Source organism: Chelon labrosus (assembly GCF_963514085.1).
Source record: "Chelon labrosus genome assembly, chromosome: 7".
In the NCBI taxonomy this organism is placed as follows: domain Eukaryota; kingdom Metazoa; phylum Chordata; class Actinopteri; order Mugiliformes; family Mugilidae; genus Chelon; species Chelon labrosus.
In genome coordinates, this window is record NC_140343.1 from 27,498,622 (window position 1) to 27,519,105 (window position 20,484).

Sequence of the window (20,484 nt, forward strand, 5' to 3'; positions counted from 1 at the left end):
AAGACATTTTCCTTTCAGCTGTCTTTTATTAATGTTTTTCTTCCACTGAAATTCAATTTGGATCTATTTGAGCAAACAAGTTTAGAATTAAAACTAAACTAAAAGCATTTGCCACTGATCTGCAAAAAAGTCCTGGACTAAATCCTCCTTCATGACTGTTATGGTGTTCAGTTTTTGAAACAGCTTCAGAAAGGTATTGATTAAACTGGATGATCATTATGGAGGATGTAGTTTGTGGTGCTGTTAAGGTGGATGGAATTGAACATTAAAGTGTTTCTGTTATTCGTTAATACACAGGATTAGATGTTACAATCCCGTGTGCCAAGATACCAGGCAAAACACATTTAGAAGCCCTGTCCAACTGAGAAGCCCTAACAAACCTACGGTCATGAGATATGACGATAAACCTACAATCTAAATGAACTAAGTAAATGCTGCTGGCTTGTAGGCCCACAGAGCAGCAGAGGATAATTCAAACCTTGTGAAAAAATAAACTAACCAAGTAAAGTGTTTCTGTTATTTAGCCTAGCCCACTGACTAAAATGAGATTGTCAGAATAATGGAAACGTGTCGGTACAACACAATACCATTCAGTAGTACTACCAACATGAGAACACAGTTGAATCAACAGCTCTCTCAGTTATAACAAATGCTGCATACCATAACCTTCATGAAGGCTAAGATTTAGTGCACAGCTGTTTACATAAGAAGCCATTCATTTTAACTAGTGTATCTAAAAAAACAGGCAAGTGAACGTGTCTTCTTATGTGTGTTATCGTCATTGTCACTGTGTGTAAATGTGATTGTGACTTTTTACTATACCACACTACCTATATGTATTCCTGTTACACCATAGCTTTTAAACAGATGATGTTTTGTCTGATGCAGTTAACATCCTCAAGGACTGCCAGCTCTGATTATATAAATATAGTCCAATTGAAATTCAGCTCCAGACAGTGAATATAAACCGACAGCTAAGTGTGCAGAAAAACTCAACACATTCTGAAGAAGGCTCAGACATCAGAGACATTATGATGTTCCCTGCAAATAGTCTCCATTCATCTGTTTCCAGCTAAAAACCACATGAAGGGTATTATCACATTCAGTGCCTGCGCAGTGAGGAATGACTGAACGAGGTGAGCTCTTATAATGAGACGTCAGTGACATCTCAACGCTCCTCATACATTTTTTAAGGAAGACGAGATGTGCACTCTGCCCTCTCCCCCTTACACCTGATTATGACAACCTTGGCCAAACATCCTGGGCTATATGGCCGGGCAGTAAGACAGAGAAAAGAAAGCCAAACAGAGGTGTATGTGTGTGTGTGTGTGTGTGTGTTTGAGTGTGTGTGCTTTAATGTCTCATGTGAGTCTCTGTACCACCTATAGGGAGGAGAGCTCAGACGTTATTCTCGTCTGGCTCTTCTATGTTGATAGTTTCAGCTACCTAACTGAAATCAAACCTTTGATTTAAGTAGCACTACTTGAATGTTGTGACTTGTGAAGTTGGGGCTAATTTTGCCTAGGGCTGAGTAGCTGGAACAAGCAAATATAAACTAAAACTGATAGATACGTTCCAGAATGTAGGCTACTGTAGAGGAGTGGATGTAGCAGCATAAAATCTGAATAAATCAACTAAACAATCTCGGAATTGTATCTCAGTACTCTGGTTGTCACTCCCCCACCACTAGTGTTGACTGAGACTTTGTTGCACGATTCGTTGTGAGTGTTTTTGTACATTTAACAGTCAGGCATTGAAGAAAAAAACCCAAAAAAAACAAACATGATAAAATAAGTTTGAACGAGGGCGACGCCTTGTGGCCAAAAATGGAAGAGTTAACATGAATCATTTTACGCGCAAGTATTTAAAGTAGTCAACTTTTTAAACACACATGTGTTCATTATTTTGACTATTGAGCTTATTTTATTTGTACTTTTCAATGCGCTTTGTTTGTTTTTATTTTACTTTGGTCTCGTACGAGGCGCAGAGTGTGACGACATCCACAGTCGACGGGACAGCTGGTAACCGGGTTGCAGCTCAGAGCTACACACACCAGCAGACATTAGAGGAGGAAGAGATGGCCAAACAGAGTAACTTCAGTGTCGTCAATTTGGTGCCTCTGCTGGTATTAGCGCTGATCTCGGCATCTGTCCCGGCTCATGCGTCTCCTGATGGGACGAAGACGGTAGAGTTCAACGTTAAACCTGGAGGAGTGGTGCACACTTTCACGCAGGGAATTGTAAGTGACTGCATTTAATAGCCACCTCATTTTGCATAATTAGCTTGAGTTTTAAAACACTACCCGAATTCAACGCAGCCCTTATGCAAAATCTAAACATTTCCTAATCTCTATAAATTTGAATGAAGTTTAATTCACTGTCTAGGCTATATAATTCGTTCTATTGTCACTGATTAGTCAGTAATTGATACAATAATGACACAAATACATATAAACCCATGTTTTCTGTGTTGAATGGCTGTTTATATTCGTTAAATTGGAGCATATTTTACATCTTTGAACGACTTAAGCGAAAAAACTACATTCCGCTGGTCAGCTGTAGTCGCAGATTGATGACGACACAGCCTGTGAGCGGCTGACACGTCGCTGTCAGAGCGCCACAACGGCTCCACTGATTGGACAACACTGTCAATGAATCAAATGCTTTCACTATTGTTAAAAATACGTTTTAACCGATATATTAATACTAAATAATGAAACTAACTACTTTTTAAATATTATATTTCATTTTCTTTGTTAGGTGTTAACAGGTTAACAAAATATCCAAAATAATAGCAAACACACAAGCCTTTTTTGGGGACCTTTTGACTTGCCAAACCAGGAAAAGAATAGTTGTTACTGATAACGTTAGTGGTGGCTCTGAGCAGGTGTCGCACTATGGCTGAAAATCATTAAAAAGGTTATTTTTATGATACTGGTTAAATGCCTGCAAAATTGTTTAAGTTTAAGAAATAATCTACCTGGTGTTACTTGTATGCCTTGTGTGCATAAGACTAAAGTTTTTTATTGTGAAGTAAAATTTCTTATCATCAAAATAATACTTTGGATACAAGAAATTTCAATAACCTGAAAATATGATCATCATATGATAATCCTTATTCACAGTGATATGCACCGTGAATAAGGATCACAGTGCTTATCCATTGTTAACAGCATTGAATTTATGATGATATAACATACAGGAAGTTAATCTTTGTGAAGTTGTTTGTTTTTGTTGCTTGATCAATGACTCATTTCATGAAGGCCTGTTTGACAGAAATATTTAGTAGATTAGTGGAACTTGTTAATAGCATGTTAAAGAAACTGATCAACTGCTCTGCCTATGTACTTACTGGTTTACTGTCTTATTGCAGAAGGACTATGAATGCTCATTCACTTATGCCTCACAAGGGGGAACCAATGAGGTGAGCGTCTCTACCTCTCATGTTATTCATTATTGATTACAGGAGGTTTCGTGCTAAAATATTCCTCTGCTTCTCTGCAAAACAGCAATGGCTGATGAGTGTGGGCCTGAGCGATGACGACAGACTGTTTTCCTGCTCAGTGTGGAGGTGAGACACAAACACAATATGATACAGAAATGGTTTCAGCTTCTTCAGCTCGGTGACCCTGATTTTAAGTGTGTCATGGTTGCAAATGCGTCCCATCTGTGTCTCCACTGAGTCACCTTATTGATTTTAGTCATTCATGACTGGAAGAGACGGAACGAGAAATGCTTCTAACATGGTGGTTTAAACGTACTCATGTGTGACTTAATTAATGTATGCAAATGACATAATCTTGATGACAAACGTTTTTCTTTCATTTGTGCCAGACCTCAGGGGAAATCATACCTGTTTTTCACCCAGTTCAAAGCCGAGCTGAAGGGAACCAAAATTGAATATGCCAATGCATATGTAAGTATAAAGAAACATTAATTTAGCTTTCAGTTGTCCTGTTTGCTTGAATTTGCTTTTAAGCTGTCCACTGGTCCTCATCAGGATGCCCAGCTTGCCAGCCAGCAGCCAGATGGATTTTATTCCTTCTGAGTTCAATATAATAAGCTCAATAATGGCAACCAGCCATCCAATTCAGGAATTAAGGTACCTTATACGACATAGCTGGATAGAAATGGATCTCTTATATCTTTGCCTCTCATTTTAATTAGAGGAAGTCAAAGTTATGATGACTCAAACTTTAAATCCTACTTTCATTGCAGGTCTTTCTAACTGAAGTAATTCAATAAGTATGTAGCTCATAAAAAAAAAAGAACAAGAAGAAATTGCACACTTGTATTCCTCAGTGTTATAATTTGTTGGAAGCCAAATTGCACCCCAAACTGCACGGTGTAGATTATAATAGTGTTGGTGCAACACATCACAAAACCTCCTCAGGCGTTTCTCCTGCTGAGTGATTAGTTTGAATGCTGCTCGTGTTGGACAGCAACCTGCTCACAGGACGTTAGTGCCTAACAAAAGCGAACCGTAGCAAAGAGTTTCTGCTTGGTGTTGCCTCGCTGTCTCAGGCATCCTGTCAACGACGAGATTAAAGCTTTTCACTCCAGAGTCCAAAATAATTTTCAAGTATCTGCACAAATGTCAGAAAACCGAGCCAAACCACTGTTGATGGACATTTTTGTGCATCCTGCATATAATAAACCGTCAGTCTACACACAAGCAACACTGCAATACATTTTTCATCAGACTCAGGGATAAAAGTTGAGGCAGACGTCTCAGCCTGACAGCTTTTTAATTGTGCTAGACCACGTAACTGGTGTTAGACAGAAACAGCTGTCTTCTGTGACAAATTATGTTAATAAGATTGGGCCTCCCTCCTGGATTTGCACGATTTGCACGTTTATTAAGTGCATCTAACATTTCTGTATGGATGAGAGTTAAAGCCATACTGTCTGGTCTGTTGCACTGAGGCCATTACCAGACGACTTCACAATGCTGATTAAGCAAATCAGCACCACGTATATCTCTTTTATATGGCAGGTTTTTATCTGCTGTCTGTGGAGACATATTCGTACAAGTTGCGATGCGTTTTACACCAGACAGTAATAATTGTTTAGCAGAGCTGACGACAGAGCAACGCAGTAGTCAACAGCAACTGGGAGCATGGCGGAGCCTTTGAGAGAGAAACGAGGGTCATGAATGTAACTAGGGTTCTATGAATATACTGTCTCTGGTGATCCTGAAGAATTGAATAAAAACCAGAAAGAGCCCAAGAAAAGTTTCTGATGCTTCAGGTAAAAAAAGAAGGCCTGTGTTCTGAGTAATGCTGTCTTTACACTAATTGTTAAAACAGACTGCAGTTCATTTTCAGTTCAAGCTGGCAGTGTGAAGCGACAATGTTACGGTCAACACTTTATTAAGTGATGGGTGTGATGCGCTATATGTCAGAGCTGAGCTGGCTTCAACTTTAATCAATGCCTCAATGACGCTGTGGCGCAGCAATCAACTGTATGTTTCTTTCACCAGTTAGTTTTTTTTTTTTAGACATCCAACAACGTCAACGACCACTTGAGCAACAGAGTAGCTAACCACGTTTGACTGTTTTCTAACTTTAGTTGGCTGCTGGCCTTGGAGAGCGCTGGAAATAGAGAAGGGACTGTAGATGGTAGGAATCTGTCACATGGACAGTGTTTGTGTAATTACTGTCAATGCCAGAAGAGGGAGTCAAAAGCTCCACGCTGGAGCTTTAAAGTCACATGAGCTCTGGTGTCTTCAAGCTAGACATTTAAGAAGGACTTTTATAGACTTTTATAGAAATGTCTGAAAACGGTGAAAAGATTCCCACCTCTATTTCCTAAAGGCTAAGTGCACATCGAGAAATTTCTTGTTTTGTCTGACTGGCAGCTCCAAACCAAAAAGATATGATTTATGTAACAATGATGTAAAGAGAGAAGAGGAGAAAATGTCAGGAGCTGGCACCAGATATTGTATTGCAAGTCAGCTATCAAAACTGTTTCACATTCATTTTCTGTCGACTATTTCTTTTCTTTCAGTGCTATAGTACGGCACAATTGTCATTTGGATACAGAGATGACAGTCGTTCTGAAGTCACTAAATAAATAATAAGAAATTCTCCTCAACCAGAGGTGTCAGTTCCATAACTGGTGGGAAACTAAAGTTCCTTCCACAGGATATTTCTAGCTTGATGGTTCAGAGTTCTGACTACTTCAGTTTAATCGTCACCTCACATCCTCACCTGAGAGACTGAATGTTCCCGACAATACAGTCAAGACTATAATTGAATAAAATGCACTGTCACTTGCACTGTAGACCTTCCTCGTGTTTTACTGCACATCCCCTTCACTGATCCTTAGGTCTCCATGGAAACCTAGGATGTGCTCCCAATGTCTCTGTGCATTTTTCGATCCATTGTCTTGTAGTGATGGCTTAAGCTACACTGAAGCTGATACCAACTTTGACAAACTAAAACCAGCAGAGACGACAATAGTCATGTAAAAACTTTATTTGCTCCTGAAGTCGAACTAAAAATCATGTCACAGATAATGTGTAATGGAAGGTTAATGTCTGATCTCAGTCGCTTTGCCGAGGCCTGCCGTGTCAGATGTGGTCGTTTGTGAAGTGAAGCACACCTTGACACGCCTCCTTCCCCCAGCAAGGACAGTCTTGACACTCTGTCATTAGTGCGAGCACATGTTTCCTCCTCCTGCTCTGGCTTCGTGCCCTGCAAGCAAAACACAAACACACAGAAAATAACTACTAAATGACGGGACAAAAATAACCTTGCATACACTAACAAACGCACCTGCCACTCCCACTCAGCATCTCCTTGACCTTGCCGTCACATCTTCCCACTTCCCCCGGCCCGTCTGTTGCAAAAAGAAAAAAACATTGTCGTCTTTGTCCCCTCTCATCCTGGTTTATTTTTCTCTCCTTTTTCATTGTTTCTTTTTCTCTCTTCCTCCCGTTCTCCACCTTCTCCTCCTCCTCCTCCTCCACTTCATCATGGCTGCTACGTGCGTTTCCAGTCGCAGACAGCAGCAGCGGGAAAGAGTGACACGCCTTTGAGGCCGGAGGAATTTACCATAGGAGAGTCAACAGGTGAGAAATTGATTGTGTTTCCAAATGTTCAATCAACTCCCTCTGCTTGTCACATCAATCTCTGTCACACTGCCTCCCTCCCCCCATCACGTTGCAAGTTCCCTGCTGATTTTCCTCTAAAGCATATGCTCCAGCTGTGAGTGGGTTGTCATTTGTCCCTGTAGCATTATTTGTTGTTATTCAGTTTCTGCACAAATCTCCTCCACGGCTTCAGTTCCAGACTGTGATTAGCAGGATTTGACTAGTCACGCCGACCAGCAATTTACTGTAACTGTAATTTTCAACAGATTAGACTCTAAAGTACAAAGGCTTACCGGCTCCAAACCCCGCAACTATTACAGACTTAAGCATCATCCCATCACGGGGAAATATTTGCAGTCATTATTTTTAAGGACAGACTGCTTAACAGTAGAACAATATGTAAATTAATTTTCTTTTTTTTAATCAATCACTTGCCTGGAAACAGGCTGAAAATGTTATATTCAAGGTTAGAGTCTCCTCAAGGGGGCGCTGTTCAGTCACAATGTCACTAAACTGCACCACCTACAGGAAAGTAAAATAACTGCAGTTAAGCCCTACAGATAAATGGAACCACCTGCAGGTAGAGTGATTTGTGCTACCTGAATGCAACAAGTGTTACACTTCCACTTCATGATTCATAAAAGCCAGCTAATTGGCAGCAAAAGTACAAAACAATTAGATCAGAATTTGTGTATTAGTTATGTTCTTATTAATCCGTTTATGAGCAGGACTTGATGATGCAAACAGTCAGTCAGAGATCTCAGCTTGTGGGTGACAGGGATCTGACTAGTGGTAATGCGCAATCACTCATTGAACGTGGTAAACAGCTGACCGCTGGCTTTGTGTGTTCACAGCCCTTATAGGCAGCTTAGATTTTTGAGACTGATCGATGCAGAAACTATGGCGACAGCGCAGAGCATACACAAACAGTACGCAGACCCTAGTGCTGTAGCTGACGTGCACGCAGCGACACAGACTGCAAGAGCTGTGATTGGTCCACTTGGTAGTAGTGTGTTTTGTTTTAGTATTTCCTGCTGCTTGTTTGATTGTTTTGGATCAATGAAGATGGAACACATAGAGGACTTTCGGCGAAAGTGTCAGTTGCCATTGTTGAAAGTGAAGCAGGAAATAGAAACAAAAGTTAACCCGACTGGCAAAAAAGATACAGCACAGAGTAGCGTTTGGGTGATGTTGTTACAGAGCGAGCCAGGCTGACAAGCGCACAAGTATAAATGGCTCGTACCGACGTAGGCTACTTCCGCAGTACTCTAAATGAGCCTTTAAGCATTAGAGGAAATGGTAGTCTAGGGGAGGCTAGCTGTTTCCACTTGACTTTAATTCTTATGCTAAGCTAGGCTAGCCACATTCTGACTGCAGTGCTCTTCTTTTCATCCTCAGAAAGAAAGGAAATAATCTTACAAAATGTTGCACTATTCCTTAAACATTGAGAATTCTATGTGATAACCTCTTGATTTATGTTGAAAAGCTAAGGCCAATATAGTCAACTCACATTGTTAATCCTAAATCCTTGATTAAAGAAAAATGTTTAGGACCCACCAGCCTTTCCTCCAGGACCGCAGAAAAGTCTAATTCAGCAGAAAATCTGCTGTAGTGATTTTTTTGTTTGTTTGTGTATGTAAAACACAAACAGCAGGTTTAACAAGTGATGTTACACTCATTGCCTCTAGCTGTGACAAATGGCATAATTGCTACAACTATACCTGTGGATAGAGCACACCAAAATCTACATGTCTAATCTGCTGATGCTACTTTTCTTGCCAGTATACAGTGCACGTTGACCCACAGGTCTAAAACTGCTGGCTCAGCAGGTCTGCGCTGAAATGATGCTGGTTTTGGGTGCTTTGCATGCTTTTGTGGTCGTAATGTGTCTCTGGCAATAATTTTCTCTCCCCTTTGTCCTCTAGTGACCCACAACGATGGAAAGTTCAGCGCTCAACTCTCCAAACTGACCATCATTGGACGAACACGTCATGATGAGCTGTAATTGGTCAGAAGTCTGACTCGGCTCTTTGGTCACGTTTCAACCAATCAGAGCACCCCGGTGAGCTCTGAGTCGTGTTTCAGCTCAGTGGTCGATGAAGGATGGATTTCTTTCTGAGTGACAAAAAAAATATTATAAAATGAAGTAGGATGATACTAACATTGCCTCAAGAGCAGCTTGTGAGTCAGTGCATTAATTATCTGGTATTTTCTGACCATAGTGGATTTATGCTGCCTGGGATAAAAAAAAAAAAAAAAAAAAAAACAGCGAGACATCAGCTGCGTATCGGGATTTTTGTCCTAGTTAAATTTCTGGCTGAAGATAAAGTGCTTCCATAATTGTTTCTTAGTTTCTGAACCTATAAGATTTACAGGGAATAATTCTGTTCTGATCCACCGGGGATGTATGTGAATGTATAGAGGATTGGTGTCGAGTGTATATAACATATTTAGACTAGGGAGGGATTTATCTGTCTTGTGTAATCCAGAGAGGAAAGTGAGTAATCCTCAATATCGTCATCGCACACATAAACAAGCATAATTTCCTCAGTCTTGTTCTGATCCGAGATGCCGTAGAGAGAAGCGCCTTTGTCTCTCTCTCTTTTTTTTTTTATCTCTTCTAGATAACTTTAAGCTCTGCATTTGATCCCCCATCAATCACAATCATAGATTTTTGTTGTTTGTTCTGAGCTTGTTTTTGGGCCTGAAGCTGTATGTTTAATAGGGTAGATAGCAGCATCATAACATGATACTAAGGGAAAGGTCTAGGCCTACAGGATGCATCGAAGATTTCACTATGTGACGACATCATTGTAGATTCCCTAAATCCTGATCATTGTAATTCGACACGTGTAGCAGGTGACGGAGCAGAGGATTCAAATCTTATCTTTGTTTTTAACTCGCTACTTTCCGACTCCGCAGTTACATTGTTAACCCTGAAATATAAGGCACGCACAGACATTTGGATGATAGCGCATAAGGCGAAGAGATGCCAGGGCATATTCCTTCTTGAACCCTTTCATCTTTTCAGTGCCACATGTGTGCATCGCTGTGCAGGTTTCAGAGGGGCTTCATTATTACTGGCTGCCTTCATCTGCCTCACATTGATCCACACAAGTGTCCAGAGGATGAATTCTGGGGATTCTTTTCAGATTTGAGGATTCTTTTGATTTTATTCTGGGGTTGCATTACTTGTGATATTTGTACCTTTTCTCTTCTCTCATCTGTCTGGAGGTGATCCTCTGGATTTGAGGAAATGCTCAGCAGTAACGTTTCCCCCTTTGTCACCGTGGAGGGTCCTCCTGGAAATAATCACATCCAGATCCTGACCAGACAGAAAACCAAACAAACACACACACGATGTTACTTATTTTGTACATGTTTACCTTTTTCTACCATTGTTCTGATTGATGACGAAATGTGATGGGTGTTTCAATAAAGACATGTTGTCACTACTCTGGAGATAAGTCAGTGTTTTTGTCTCGTAACGTCAGTCATGATCTGATTGAACCTCCCACGGTCTTATTAAAGGGTAAACATGAAAAGAGAGGAGAAATTTGAGTGGCAGCGTCGAGGCATTAAATATTCTGAGCACTGTTGGAGCCGAGCTGCTGCGAACATTGTGGGTAGCATTTTTATGCCCCATCCCATCTGACCAAAATAACCGTAATATTAGTTCGAGCACTAATATATATTTCTGACTTCGGCACAGTGTTTAGGCTGCATAGAAATGAGCCACTTCCTTCAAACTTTATATTAAAACAAGCATTATAAAACATGCATTCTGTGAGCGTACTCAATTAACATATATTGTCCTCGGATAAATGTTTCCGCAAGATAAAGAGCTTCCATTGTGTCTTCTTAATTTCCGAGGCTTTGCAGGGAGGATCGACTAAATCCAGTGCCGCATATGGGAATGTATAGAGCGCTGATCTTTGTGGGCTTATGGAGATATAGAGTCCAGAGGGATTTATTCATCTTATGTTGAGCCAAGAGAAAAACAGTCATCTAGATTGTCCTCAAATTGGCATCAGTTTGTTTGATGCATGAACTCCGTGTCTAAACTGCAACCGCACTGTTCAGGTGTGTTTTCATGGAAAATGTAGCAATGACTATGAAACATCTGTGGAGAAAATCTCTTGTGTAGCAACACCTCGGCAGCGCGGAGCTTCAACAAGATCAGGACAAGCTGTGCAAACAAACTCCCACAGAGTCCCCTTTCTTGTAATTAAAAGCATCTTATACCGTGACTATTTTAGACTGTGATTTCAAGTTCTGTGGCCTTTGCAGGATTTTTTTTGATACTTTGTTCTCCAGACGGTTGTCCCATTGAGTAATACGCCTCTGTAGCACAATAGCTCTTTGTTTACCTTCAGTTCACGCAGTCTGTGGGACTCAGAGCTGCCTTGTTGCTGTCATCCAAAGCCTGAACACATATCACCACTGTTTACAAGCTGGCACTCACAGAGATGTTTACTTTCAACTTTTCCCTTCACTGTACAACCATCAGGAAACTATATATACACACTATCCTGCCAAGAACTGCCCTAGATTACACTGGCATGTATTAAAGAGCATTGATGAGAAACATTTGCTACCAGCTTATAGCTGGCTGATCCACTGTTGTCCTCATCCATGTGGCCTTCTGACCCCTCATTAGTGGTTCTATGTTTGGTTGCAACTGAAGGCCATTTTTCCTTGTTTTTTAAGAATAATTTCCAGTTTAAAAAGCAGAGCATAGAGGGGCTTTTTGTTTCAGTTTTGTGTTTCATTAAATACCTGCAGAACTATTGACATCAGCTTCAGCTGTACTTTCGGCTCCGGTGGTAAGTGACAAACACTAAACACACTGAAGTCATCAGGGTGCCTGCTGAAGAGCAGCAGTTTAGTGTTGCAATTGTTAGCATCATAATGTTTATATCTGTAGTGACTAAGTACAGCCTATAACACAGCAGTAGCGTCTTGATTGTGATCGTCTACAGTTTTCTTTCTTTGCTAATATAAATATATGCTACACGTTCAAAAAATGATAAAGATATTAACCAAATGGGTTTAAAAATTTGTTTAAAAAATACACTGAAACCTCACAAAATGGAATCTTCCTAAATGACCTTGAGCTCTGTAATTTTGAGTCTCATTGACAGTCATTCTGACGACACTCTCCAGTCCTCTCCAGAGCGCCAAATGTGTTTTAATCCTGCACTTACTCCCATGTGAGTAAAATCGACATCTGCACAATTGAAACTGCATATTTGTTAACAACTTTTTAGGATTTGGGTTTTTTTGTTGCGAAAGAAATGCAGATATCTAAACAGCACAACCGTCATTCAGTCTCTGCCTTGTCATTCGATCTGCTGATAATAGGAATAGCTCCAGCGTTTAAAAAAACCCACATTGAAATAAACAAAAGTAACATTTCAGAACAAACCATGTCAGATGACCTAAATAAATGAGCTATCGATTTTCCCTCTTGTATTTATGTAATCAATGTGGCTGGCATTCGGCTCTTTGTTTGTTCTCTCGTTCCTTTCTCACGCACCTGCCCCCTATTTCTCTCACTTTGCATCTCATGACATTTGGAGGGGAACAGATGGAGATTGCGGCCGGGTCGGTCAGGCCAGAGGCAGCAGAGGAGATGGAATTTTTGTAACACCAGGGGCTCCGTGAAGGGTACAACGAAGGGCCAGCTGCCCCTTGTCTCCCCTGATGCGCACCCTGGCGCTGGGCAGGTGACCCACCCAGTCCAGAGCCACTCGGCCTGTTCACTTCTCATTGCTAAGTTTCTCACACTATGAGACCTTTTCTTGTGGCCTCCCTTCCCCCACATCTGCTTTTCCCACTGCTGAGTCAAAGTGGTCTGAGCTGTGTCTACCTCTCGTTACGCCATCATGACTCTGACAGCAATTATCTACCCCAGACAACGCTGATATATGTGAGTGGTTGTATCTGCCTGCACGGGATGAAGTCCACTAAAGGAATTAGCTCTTGTCTTTTTGCAATAATTACAATTTCCCTCACATTACTCTCTAATTAGATCTCGTCCTTTGCCCTTTAGCTGTATAGTCTGTGGGAGTCTAAGAGCTGGGCGCAAAGTGAACATCTGTATAGAGGCTCTTGTTACCAGACCAGTAACCCAAACAGATGTTATTATGCCCTGTGTATGTTCAGTGTATGTACCCAAGAGAGCCGTATAGAAAAGAGCGGGAAAAAGACGTTAAGAACCAAGCTGTTCTTCCTGACATACTCACCCCAAGTTGCGTCGGTTACCTTGGAAAGTTGGTCTTGACTCAACTTGGCGAGCCTTAAATCACTCTCCACTCTACAGACTCGTGGCTGGTGCTGTGAATATGGCTTTGTTCGATCAGCCTCCCCCTCCTGCTGCATCGTCTCACACTGTGGTTGAGAGCAGCCTTCTTTTCTCTGGGTATGGAGGAACTTTGCGGGGCTCTTTTACTTTCTTTATGTGTTCAGACAGTCTGTGATGGGGGTAAGGTGGAGGCTTGCGACCTCTGCGGCCTTGTGATGTAGGTGGTTTAGCTGCAGCTGCAGAGGCGGTGGCGGTGGCGGACACAGTCTGAGTCTCACAGTCTGTGGGTGGCCAGCCGGCAGACGGAGGCTGGGTGGATGATGGAGAGAGTGGACCGGCAGATGGGAGGTCGCTTTGTGGGGTCTGATAAGATCCGACTTTGGTCTCAATGATGACAGAAGGGCTAAGGGCAGGGGGTGGGTAAGGCTTTGGACACAGAGGGGAGGGAGGGGAGACAGGGCTGATCCTGATGGAGGATGAAGCCTCAGGGGACTGAGGCTGAGAACCAGGACTGTTGGGGTGATGGAGGTTTACTGTTAGTGGGGAAAGACCAGGAGTGGGAGGCCTAACAGGGAGGCTTCTTGGAGGTGAGAGGGGGTGGTCAGGGGAGGCGAGGTTTTGAGGTTGAGGTGGGTTGGATGAAAGCAGGTGATTGGCATGTGGCAGCGGCTCACCTTGTCTGGACGTCAACCCAAGGCTACAGGTGAAGTTGTGAGTTCGACTCCTCTCTGATAAAAACCCAGAGTTTATTGGGCACAGCTGGACATTCTGTGGAGACTGGTTCCTGCTATGAAGATCTCTCCTGAGGGTGCCAGATGAGTCCATGCTTTCTGGCAGGTTATCAGGCTCTGGCGGCCTCAGATGGGTGCTACCTACTGTCACCTCACTGGAGCTGGAACCTGAGCTGTAGCTGCTGTCGCTGGGAGGCTTGGCACCGTCTCCTCCAGCCCCCTGCTGCTCCTCATCATTCAGATCAATGGACGAGGTTAGGTAGTCAATCTGCTGCACCACCTTGAACATACACACAGTAATTGATAAATGCAGTCAGTATTATGCTCAGATTAACCTCCCACTGACCCCCATAATACACTTATTATCAGTCTTCCAGGAACCAACCAGTGCTTTAGAGGTGACACTGCAAAAGTTTTGAAAATTGATTGTCAAAGTCATTTTGAGGAAATGCCAAAAATCAACAGCTTTGCAAATATTTATATTTGCTAGTTTCTTGGTTTCTATGATTGTAAGTGCGGGGGTACTGGACTGCTGGTCAGACAAAATTAAAAATTCCAGTGTCATCTCAGGCTTCAGGGAATAATTCATTATATTTCACTTCCTTGCCTCAGGAGGAACCATGTAAACTACTTGACACTCTGGGGAAAAAAATCAGAATCAGAATCAGAATCAGCTTTAATGGCCAATTATGTGCACATACAGGGAATTTGACTCCGGTAACTTTACTCTCTCATACATAAACACACAAACTTAAATAAGTGAAAGAAAATAAAAATAAAAATACAATAAAATAAAATAAATCTCTATCTATACACAAAATATAGAATAAGAGCAGATAAGAGCAGATATATTCTGATTCTGATCTGATTCTGATCAAATGTTTTCGACAGAAATAGAGTAAACCTCAGTGTTTAGGGTCTGGTCGGTAGTTGTGTAGTATGGTGGTGAATGAAAAGGAACAGTCTGTTTAAAAACTGCTTTTAATTTGGAAGATCAGTTTCCTTCCAACTTGACTATGACTCAGCCTGTGAAATCAAATGATGTCATAACACTGAAGTACATGGAACACCCTAAAAACAGCAAATTCTCATGAGTGAGCAACTCACGGTTAATAGTTGGCATTTTCCTTGATTAATAATTTAACAACTTACACTTTACAACTGCTCAATTAAACTCAACTTGATCATCTCATCAGATAATTAGCCACTGGCAGTCTTCCTCTTTGCTTTGACAGCAGACAGCAGTGGAGAAGTGTACTGTGCCACACAGTTCCCTGGCTGAATTTGAACTGGCTCCACTATGGCATCGGGACAATTTGAGCCATCTCTAATAAAAATAATTGTAGCACTGCAGCTCTGTGTGTTTTTTTCTAATTTTGAGCGTTTCAGAAGACTTTCACCACGTGTACAGCTCTAACCTGTAAGTATGGCTCTAATGCAAACATGTTTAAATCTCCCAGGAAAGGATGACGGACGGAGGCCAGAGAGATTGGAGAAAATTACGCTAGGGAAAATGGTTGACCTATCTGGCCACCTGCTATGATAAATCACAGATAAATCCTGCTGGCTGAAGTGTTATTTTGTTCTCTGTGTTCAACAGCATCCTTACTGATGTCAAAGGATGACCTGATTTATCTTTTTTTTTGTAAATGCTGTAGCTTTTGGAGCCAGGCATTACGTATTACTTTGAAGTAGAACACCATGTATTTGCACGTCAAGTGACTCTGGGCAGGTGCTGCTTGTTAATGTCAGGAATCAGAGCTGATAAAAGAGTAGGGGACCCTGGTTTTCATCTCCTGTTCCCGAGAGTGTTTAGTAAAGACAATGTATTTTGACCCCTCAGGTCCTCGCATACAGTGCTGATGAGTGCTGAGAGGCTTTTGTTGTGGAGCTAAAGCATTTAGGATTTGTTTAAACCTTTATGGTCGTTGTTTTTTCTTGACGTTCTGAGTCATAGTGCAGTTTTTTTTAATCCATCAAAATGCCTCAGCTTAAGATATCTATCATATCCACGGTGAGCATGCTTTGGTGAGGTTTTTTTCTCCTCTTGTCTGATAGAGAAGTCTTTAGTGCTGCTGTAATATTTGTATAGTCTTTCTAAAATGCTTTAAAGGCTCACTCCAGTGGCTGAACATTAAATATAACTGAGGGCCGTTGCTCATGCAACAGAATGATAAAACAGGCTTTGAAATAAATATGTGACCAAAGTCTTCTCTAGTATCTTCCTTTGATCTGTTGTCTCTGTTGTGAAAATCCAAGATTTTCTATTACACCGCCTCCCCTCCTTCTTCCCTCTCGTTTCATGTAGACTATAAGCTCTTTCATCAGTGTTGTATTAATACTGTCACACAAAACCTCACAATGAGGATGAGCATGTTTAACTGTGACCCCGGAGATGCAGATCAAATGCCACGAGTAGAGAAATACGTGTCACTTTTGCTGGATGAGGGAGAATACAAGGCAGAGAGACTCAGACATAAATGGATTATAAAAAGCGTCGGACGCTATCCAGCTGCGCCTGGAGCAGCATCTGTCCATAAGAAGGGAGAGTGGAGGAAGAGATGAGAGGGGATGTTAGAAACAGGGCTGCGGAGAGGAAGGCTTGGCCTAATGTCACACAGCATCGTCTCAGCAACCTCTGAATGCATCAGGCAAATGGAGCATAACTATTGTCTCATTCACCTCTATGAAAATTTACGCATGAACTGAGCACTGTGCCTGTGTTGAGACGGATGACAGAGGAGAGTTGGAGAAACAGTTTGCAGTTTGGATTCATGCAACCCCGCTGCAGACTTTTTTAATGCATGTTTAATTCTGCTGAGGACGTGCATTTGTAGTCTTCCTTGTTATCTGTGAATGCACAAGCCCTCAAGGATTTTTTGGCAAAGCATGAACATTTCCTGCACAAGAGAAATGTTCTGAATTATTCTGAGAGGATGAATAATTTCTGGGTTCATTTTTATTTTTTATTTTTCACTCCTGGAAAGAAATGCAGTGATTTGGCTGCATTTTAAATAGCACTTATTATGTTGAGCCTTTCAAACGTCACATTACCTCTTTCATTTCCTGGTGGACGTCCCTCAGTGCTTTGAGAACCTGCTCCAGGTTGACCACCACTCGCTTAATCTGGTTTTGAACCAGCTTCTTGCTGCAGCCTGCGTCCTTCCTCTGTGACTCCCCTTCACTGTTTGGTCTGGGCCGGACCCACGTCTGGTTCTGACCCAGGATTGTGATCCGCTCTGAGCTCGGTCTGGGTTTCCTGGGGCCTCGCAGAGTTGTGGTACAGCCCAGGCCTTTGTGAGGAGCTTCAGTGGAGAATATGACTCCGTTCAGGGGCCCGTTGAAACCCTCCACAGGTGGCTCCCTCAGCACCGTCAGGTCTCTCTGACTCTGGGAGTTCCTGCTGTGTTTATTGACGTAGCTGAAGCTGGAGCTGAACCCATGCTGCCTGTCTATTAGTCCCTGAGTGTCTGAGCCCAGCCAGCTGGATGAATAGAGGTCTCTCTTGCGGTAGGTAGTGTGACTGCCGTAGTCCCACACCTTCCCCCTCCTGTCCTCCATACACATCCCAACAGGCACCTTACAGTTTGACTCCTCAGCGAGCAGTGCAGGAACTGGAGGGGGTCCCACTAGTGGCCCATATTTCCTGACTGTGGTGCTGGTCCTGTCATTCTGTGACTGATGCAGGTTGTGGTTTATAACAAAGTTGTGGTTGTCCTGAGCAGCGGAGGAGCTGTCGCACAGGCCCTGCAGCCCATGTCCTGGGCTGGTCTGTGTGTTGGGGTCTGTGCCCAGCTCTTTTGTCTGGTTCCACCTGGCAGGACTGTCCTCCCTCTGCTTACCCAGACTCCCTGGCAGGATGTGGTGTCCCCTCAGCACCACTGGCAGCATCCTCGCCATCCCCACGCCATTACTCCAGAGTTCGCCCTTTTTTGTCCGGTCCTTTCCCTGGATGGAGAAGAAACCAATCCCTTTGGCTCTTTCCGGTGGGGTCAGATTGTTGCGGGCCTCTGAGCCGGATTTGTACGGTCCATTGAGCCCCAGGTCACTGCTGTGGTGTGGCTTCAAACTATTGCGCAGCCACGGGATGAAGTGAGGGGTGTGGGGCTTGAAGCCTTTCTTCTCCCCAGGTGCTGGAGCCCCACTGTCAGAAAACATGGTGATGGATGATGTCCAGCAGCCTCACAGAATGGAGAAGAAGCAGAAGAGGAACAGGAAGACTCCTGAGACACCGACAGCTTCCTCCTCTTCTTCCATGAATCTCCTCCTACTTTTTCCATTAACATAACACTTTATCTGCTCTGATGTCTCTTTTCCCCTTGTCTCTCCCTCTCCTACTCTGTCTCCAAAACTTTTATCCGCTTTTCCCTCCTCAGCTCAGGTCCCACCCACCCACTCCCCCTTTCCTGCTGAACCCTGTTTCTGATAATATCTGATAATATCAGAAACAGGCTTCGGCAGCCCTGCCTTTTCCCTTCTGCTCTTCCTTCTGTTTCTGCTCCTCCTCCCGCTGTTGCCTCTGTCAGGGTGCTCTTGAGCCCATCACCCCCTCGTCGGGCCGGCTATGGAGATGCCGAGGGTCTCTCTCTCTCCGTCTTCTCTCTCCGCCTGCCTGCGTCTCACTGGCTCAGTTGCAGCGGAGGCTTCCTGTCTCTACATCTCTCTCTCCCTTCCCGTCTCTCTCCCCCCGCACTGCACTGCGCTGCCTCCTATCCTCGCTCTTTCTTCCTCCCACTCCCTCTCACTGCTCTAACTCCCTTTCTCTATTTCCCTCTTCTCTCCCCATCTCTGCCTCCTCTCCCTGCTACTCTTTGCTCTCATCTGAAAAGCCCTTATCGTCATCTGTCTTTGCAACTCCCTTCTCCCTTACTCCCCTCTGTGTCACTACCCCTCCTTGCCCCACCTCCAATTTGCCAGGGAGAACAGCTGAAGTTCAATCAAGACGCCGGTATTAGTAATCCCCCTTTAGCGGTTGTATACCCACATGACTCCCCCTTCCTCCGTTCTCATCTGATTACTCCTTCCCTGGCTCAGCCCTTCACAATTAAATGCTGCTTAGGACACCAGAGGGGCTTTAAAGGAGAAGGGGGAGGATGGAAACAAGAAGGGATGAAGGAGGAATAGTAGGGGGCACATAATTGTGACCTACAGGAGCAGAGATCAGCACCAGTTTGACAGAAACTATAAGTTGCCCTGGCTACAAACAACAGCCTTCCTGTGGCACAGCCCTCCCCAGCTTATTGTAACTGTCAGCAAACAGTGTCACGTTACATCCCAGTTGTTTTTATTATTATTTTTTTTGGCCACACATCCAACTTGTATTTGTTCCAATTATGCAGAGACAGCTGCTATTTTCAGGTTTCTCATTTAAATTCCAATTCTTGGCTATTCGGATTAGATTTCTGGTGTCTGACAAGCTCATAGATGCCTCCTAGGTGCCTTTTCACTCGGCTGCCACTTCATAGATGTGACCCTCCCTCTCTGGCAGCATCCAATATGAGAAGGCGGCAGCGGCGCGGCACAAAAAGCCCTGACAGTTAGCTGTCACTCAGCGGTGAGACACTCACATCATCTGTCATTCTGTTAGTCAGCATAGCAATCTACTCCTCTGGTAGTGCCCTGTTAAAACATGACTTCATTCACTGACACATTCTACTATGCAGGTACGTGGCAGAAGGGAAAATAAAGTCACAGGCTCGCTGGGTGTAATCTGCACGCTAAGAAGATTTCTGCCTACATGTCGACAGACTGCTGTCAGCCTGTAATGACCATTAGTCTGGATAAAAAAAAGAAAAAGAATAAAGACCGGTAGTCATAGGGCAGCCACTATTAATCCACACAACACGCTGCCTCATATGGCTGATTCTCTTTCTTTCTGACAGTGAGAGGTTGCTTTTGTGTTTAAAAATGTAAGTTCAAACTATTGTCTGTATTTGAATGCATACATAATGAAAATTTCAAACAGAATTTCTCTTTGAAATCGCAGTTCATCAGTCAAGTTCGAATGTACAACCATACAAACACAATTCATTGCTGAACAGAGTCATCAAAAAATAAATAAGAGTTAAATATAGATGGAGACTGAAAATGCGGTGCGTACACACATGCACAAAAAAGTCTAGCTTAAAGCTAAACCTTTTTTATTTTTTTTAGTTCATTCAGCGTCAGGCGTCTTTCACAGAGGCAATTTGCGAGCTCTGCAGATTGCTCCACCATCATGTTTTGCAAATGATTGTTGTTGACAAATTGCAGACACAAGCTCTGCAGTCCTCTTCTGTGGTCTGGCATGGGTCATTTGATTAGTTAAAAGTGTCAAAATCAACCCAAGAGAAGATGATTCTCATGTCGCAG

General features: G+C 42.9%; 1 protein-coding gene across 2 annotated transcripts; it reads left to right on the forward strand.

Moving 5' to 3' along the window:
- The first annotated feature begins 1,970 nt into the window (after window positions 1-1,970).
- Window positions 1,971-10,550, forward strand: mydgf (myeloid-derived growth factor). Of its 2 annotated transcripts, XM_084547760.1 has the most exons (7): window positions 1,971-2,239; window positions 3,373-3,423; window positions 3,509-3,570; window positions 3,834-3,915; window positions 7,002-7,074; window positions 9,021-9,157; window positions 10,330-10,550. In XM_084547760.1, the coding sequence occupies exons 1-6, from the start codon at window positions 2,078-2,080 to the stop codon at window positions 9,098-9,100; spliced, it is 510 nt and encodes a 169-aa protein (XP_084403886.1). In that variant the 5' UTR covers window positions 1,971-2,077; the 3' UTR covers window positions 9,101-9,157; window positions 10,330-10,550. The 2 variants fall into 2 exon arrangements, with proteins under 2 accessions (XP_084403886.1, XP_084403885.1); XM_084547759.1 differs by having other exon boundaries at window positions 1,992-2,239; window positions 9,021-10,550.
- The last annotated feature ends 9,934 nt before the right edge of the window (window positions 10,551-20,484 follow it).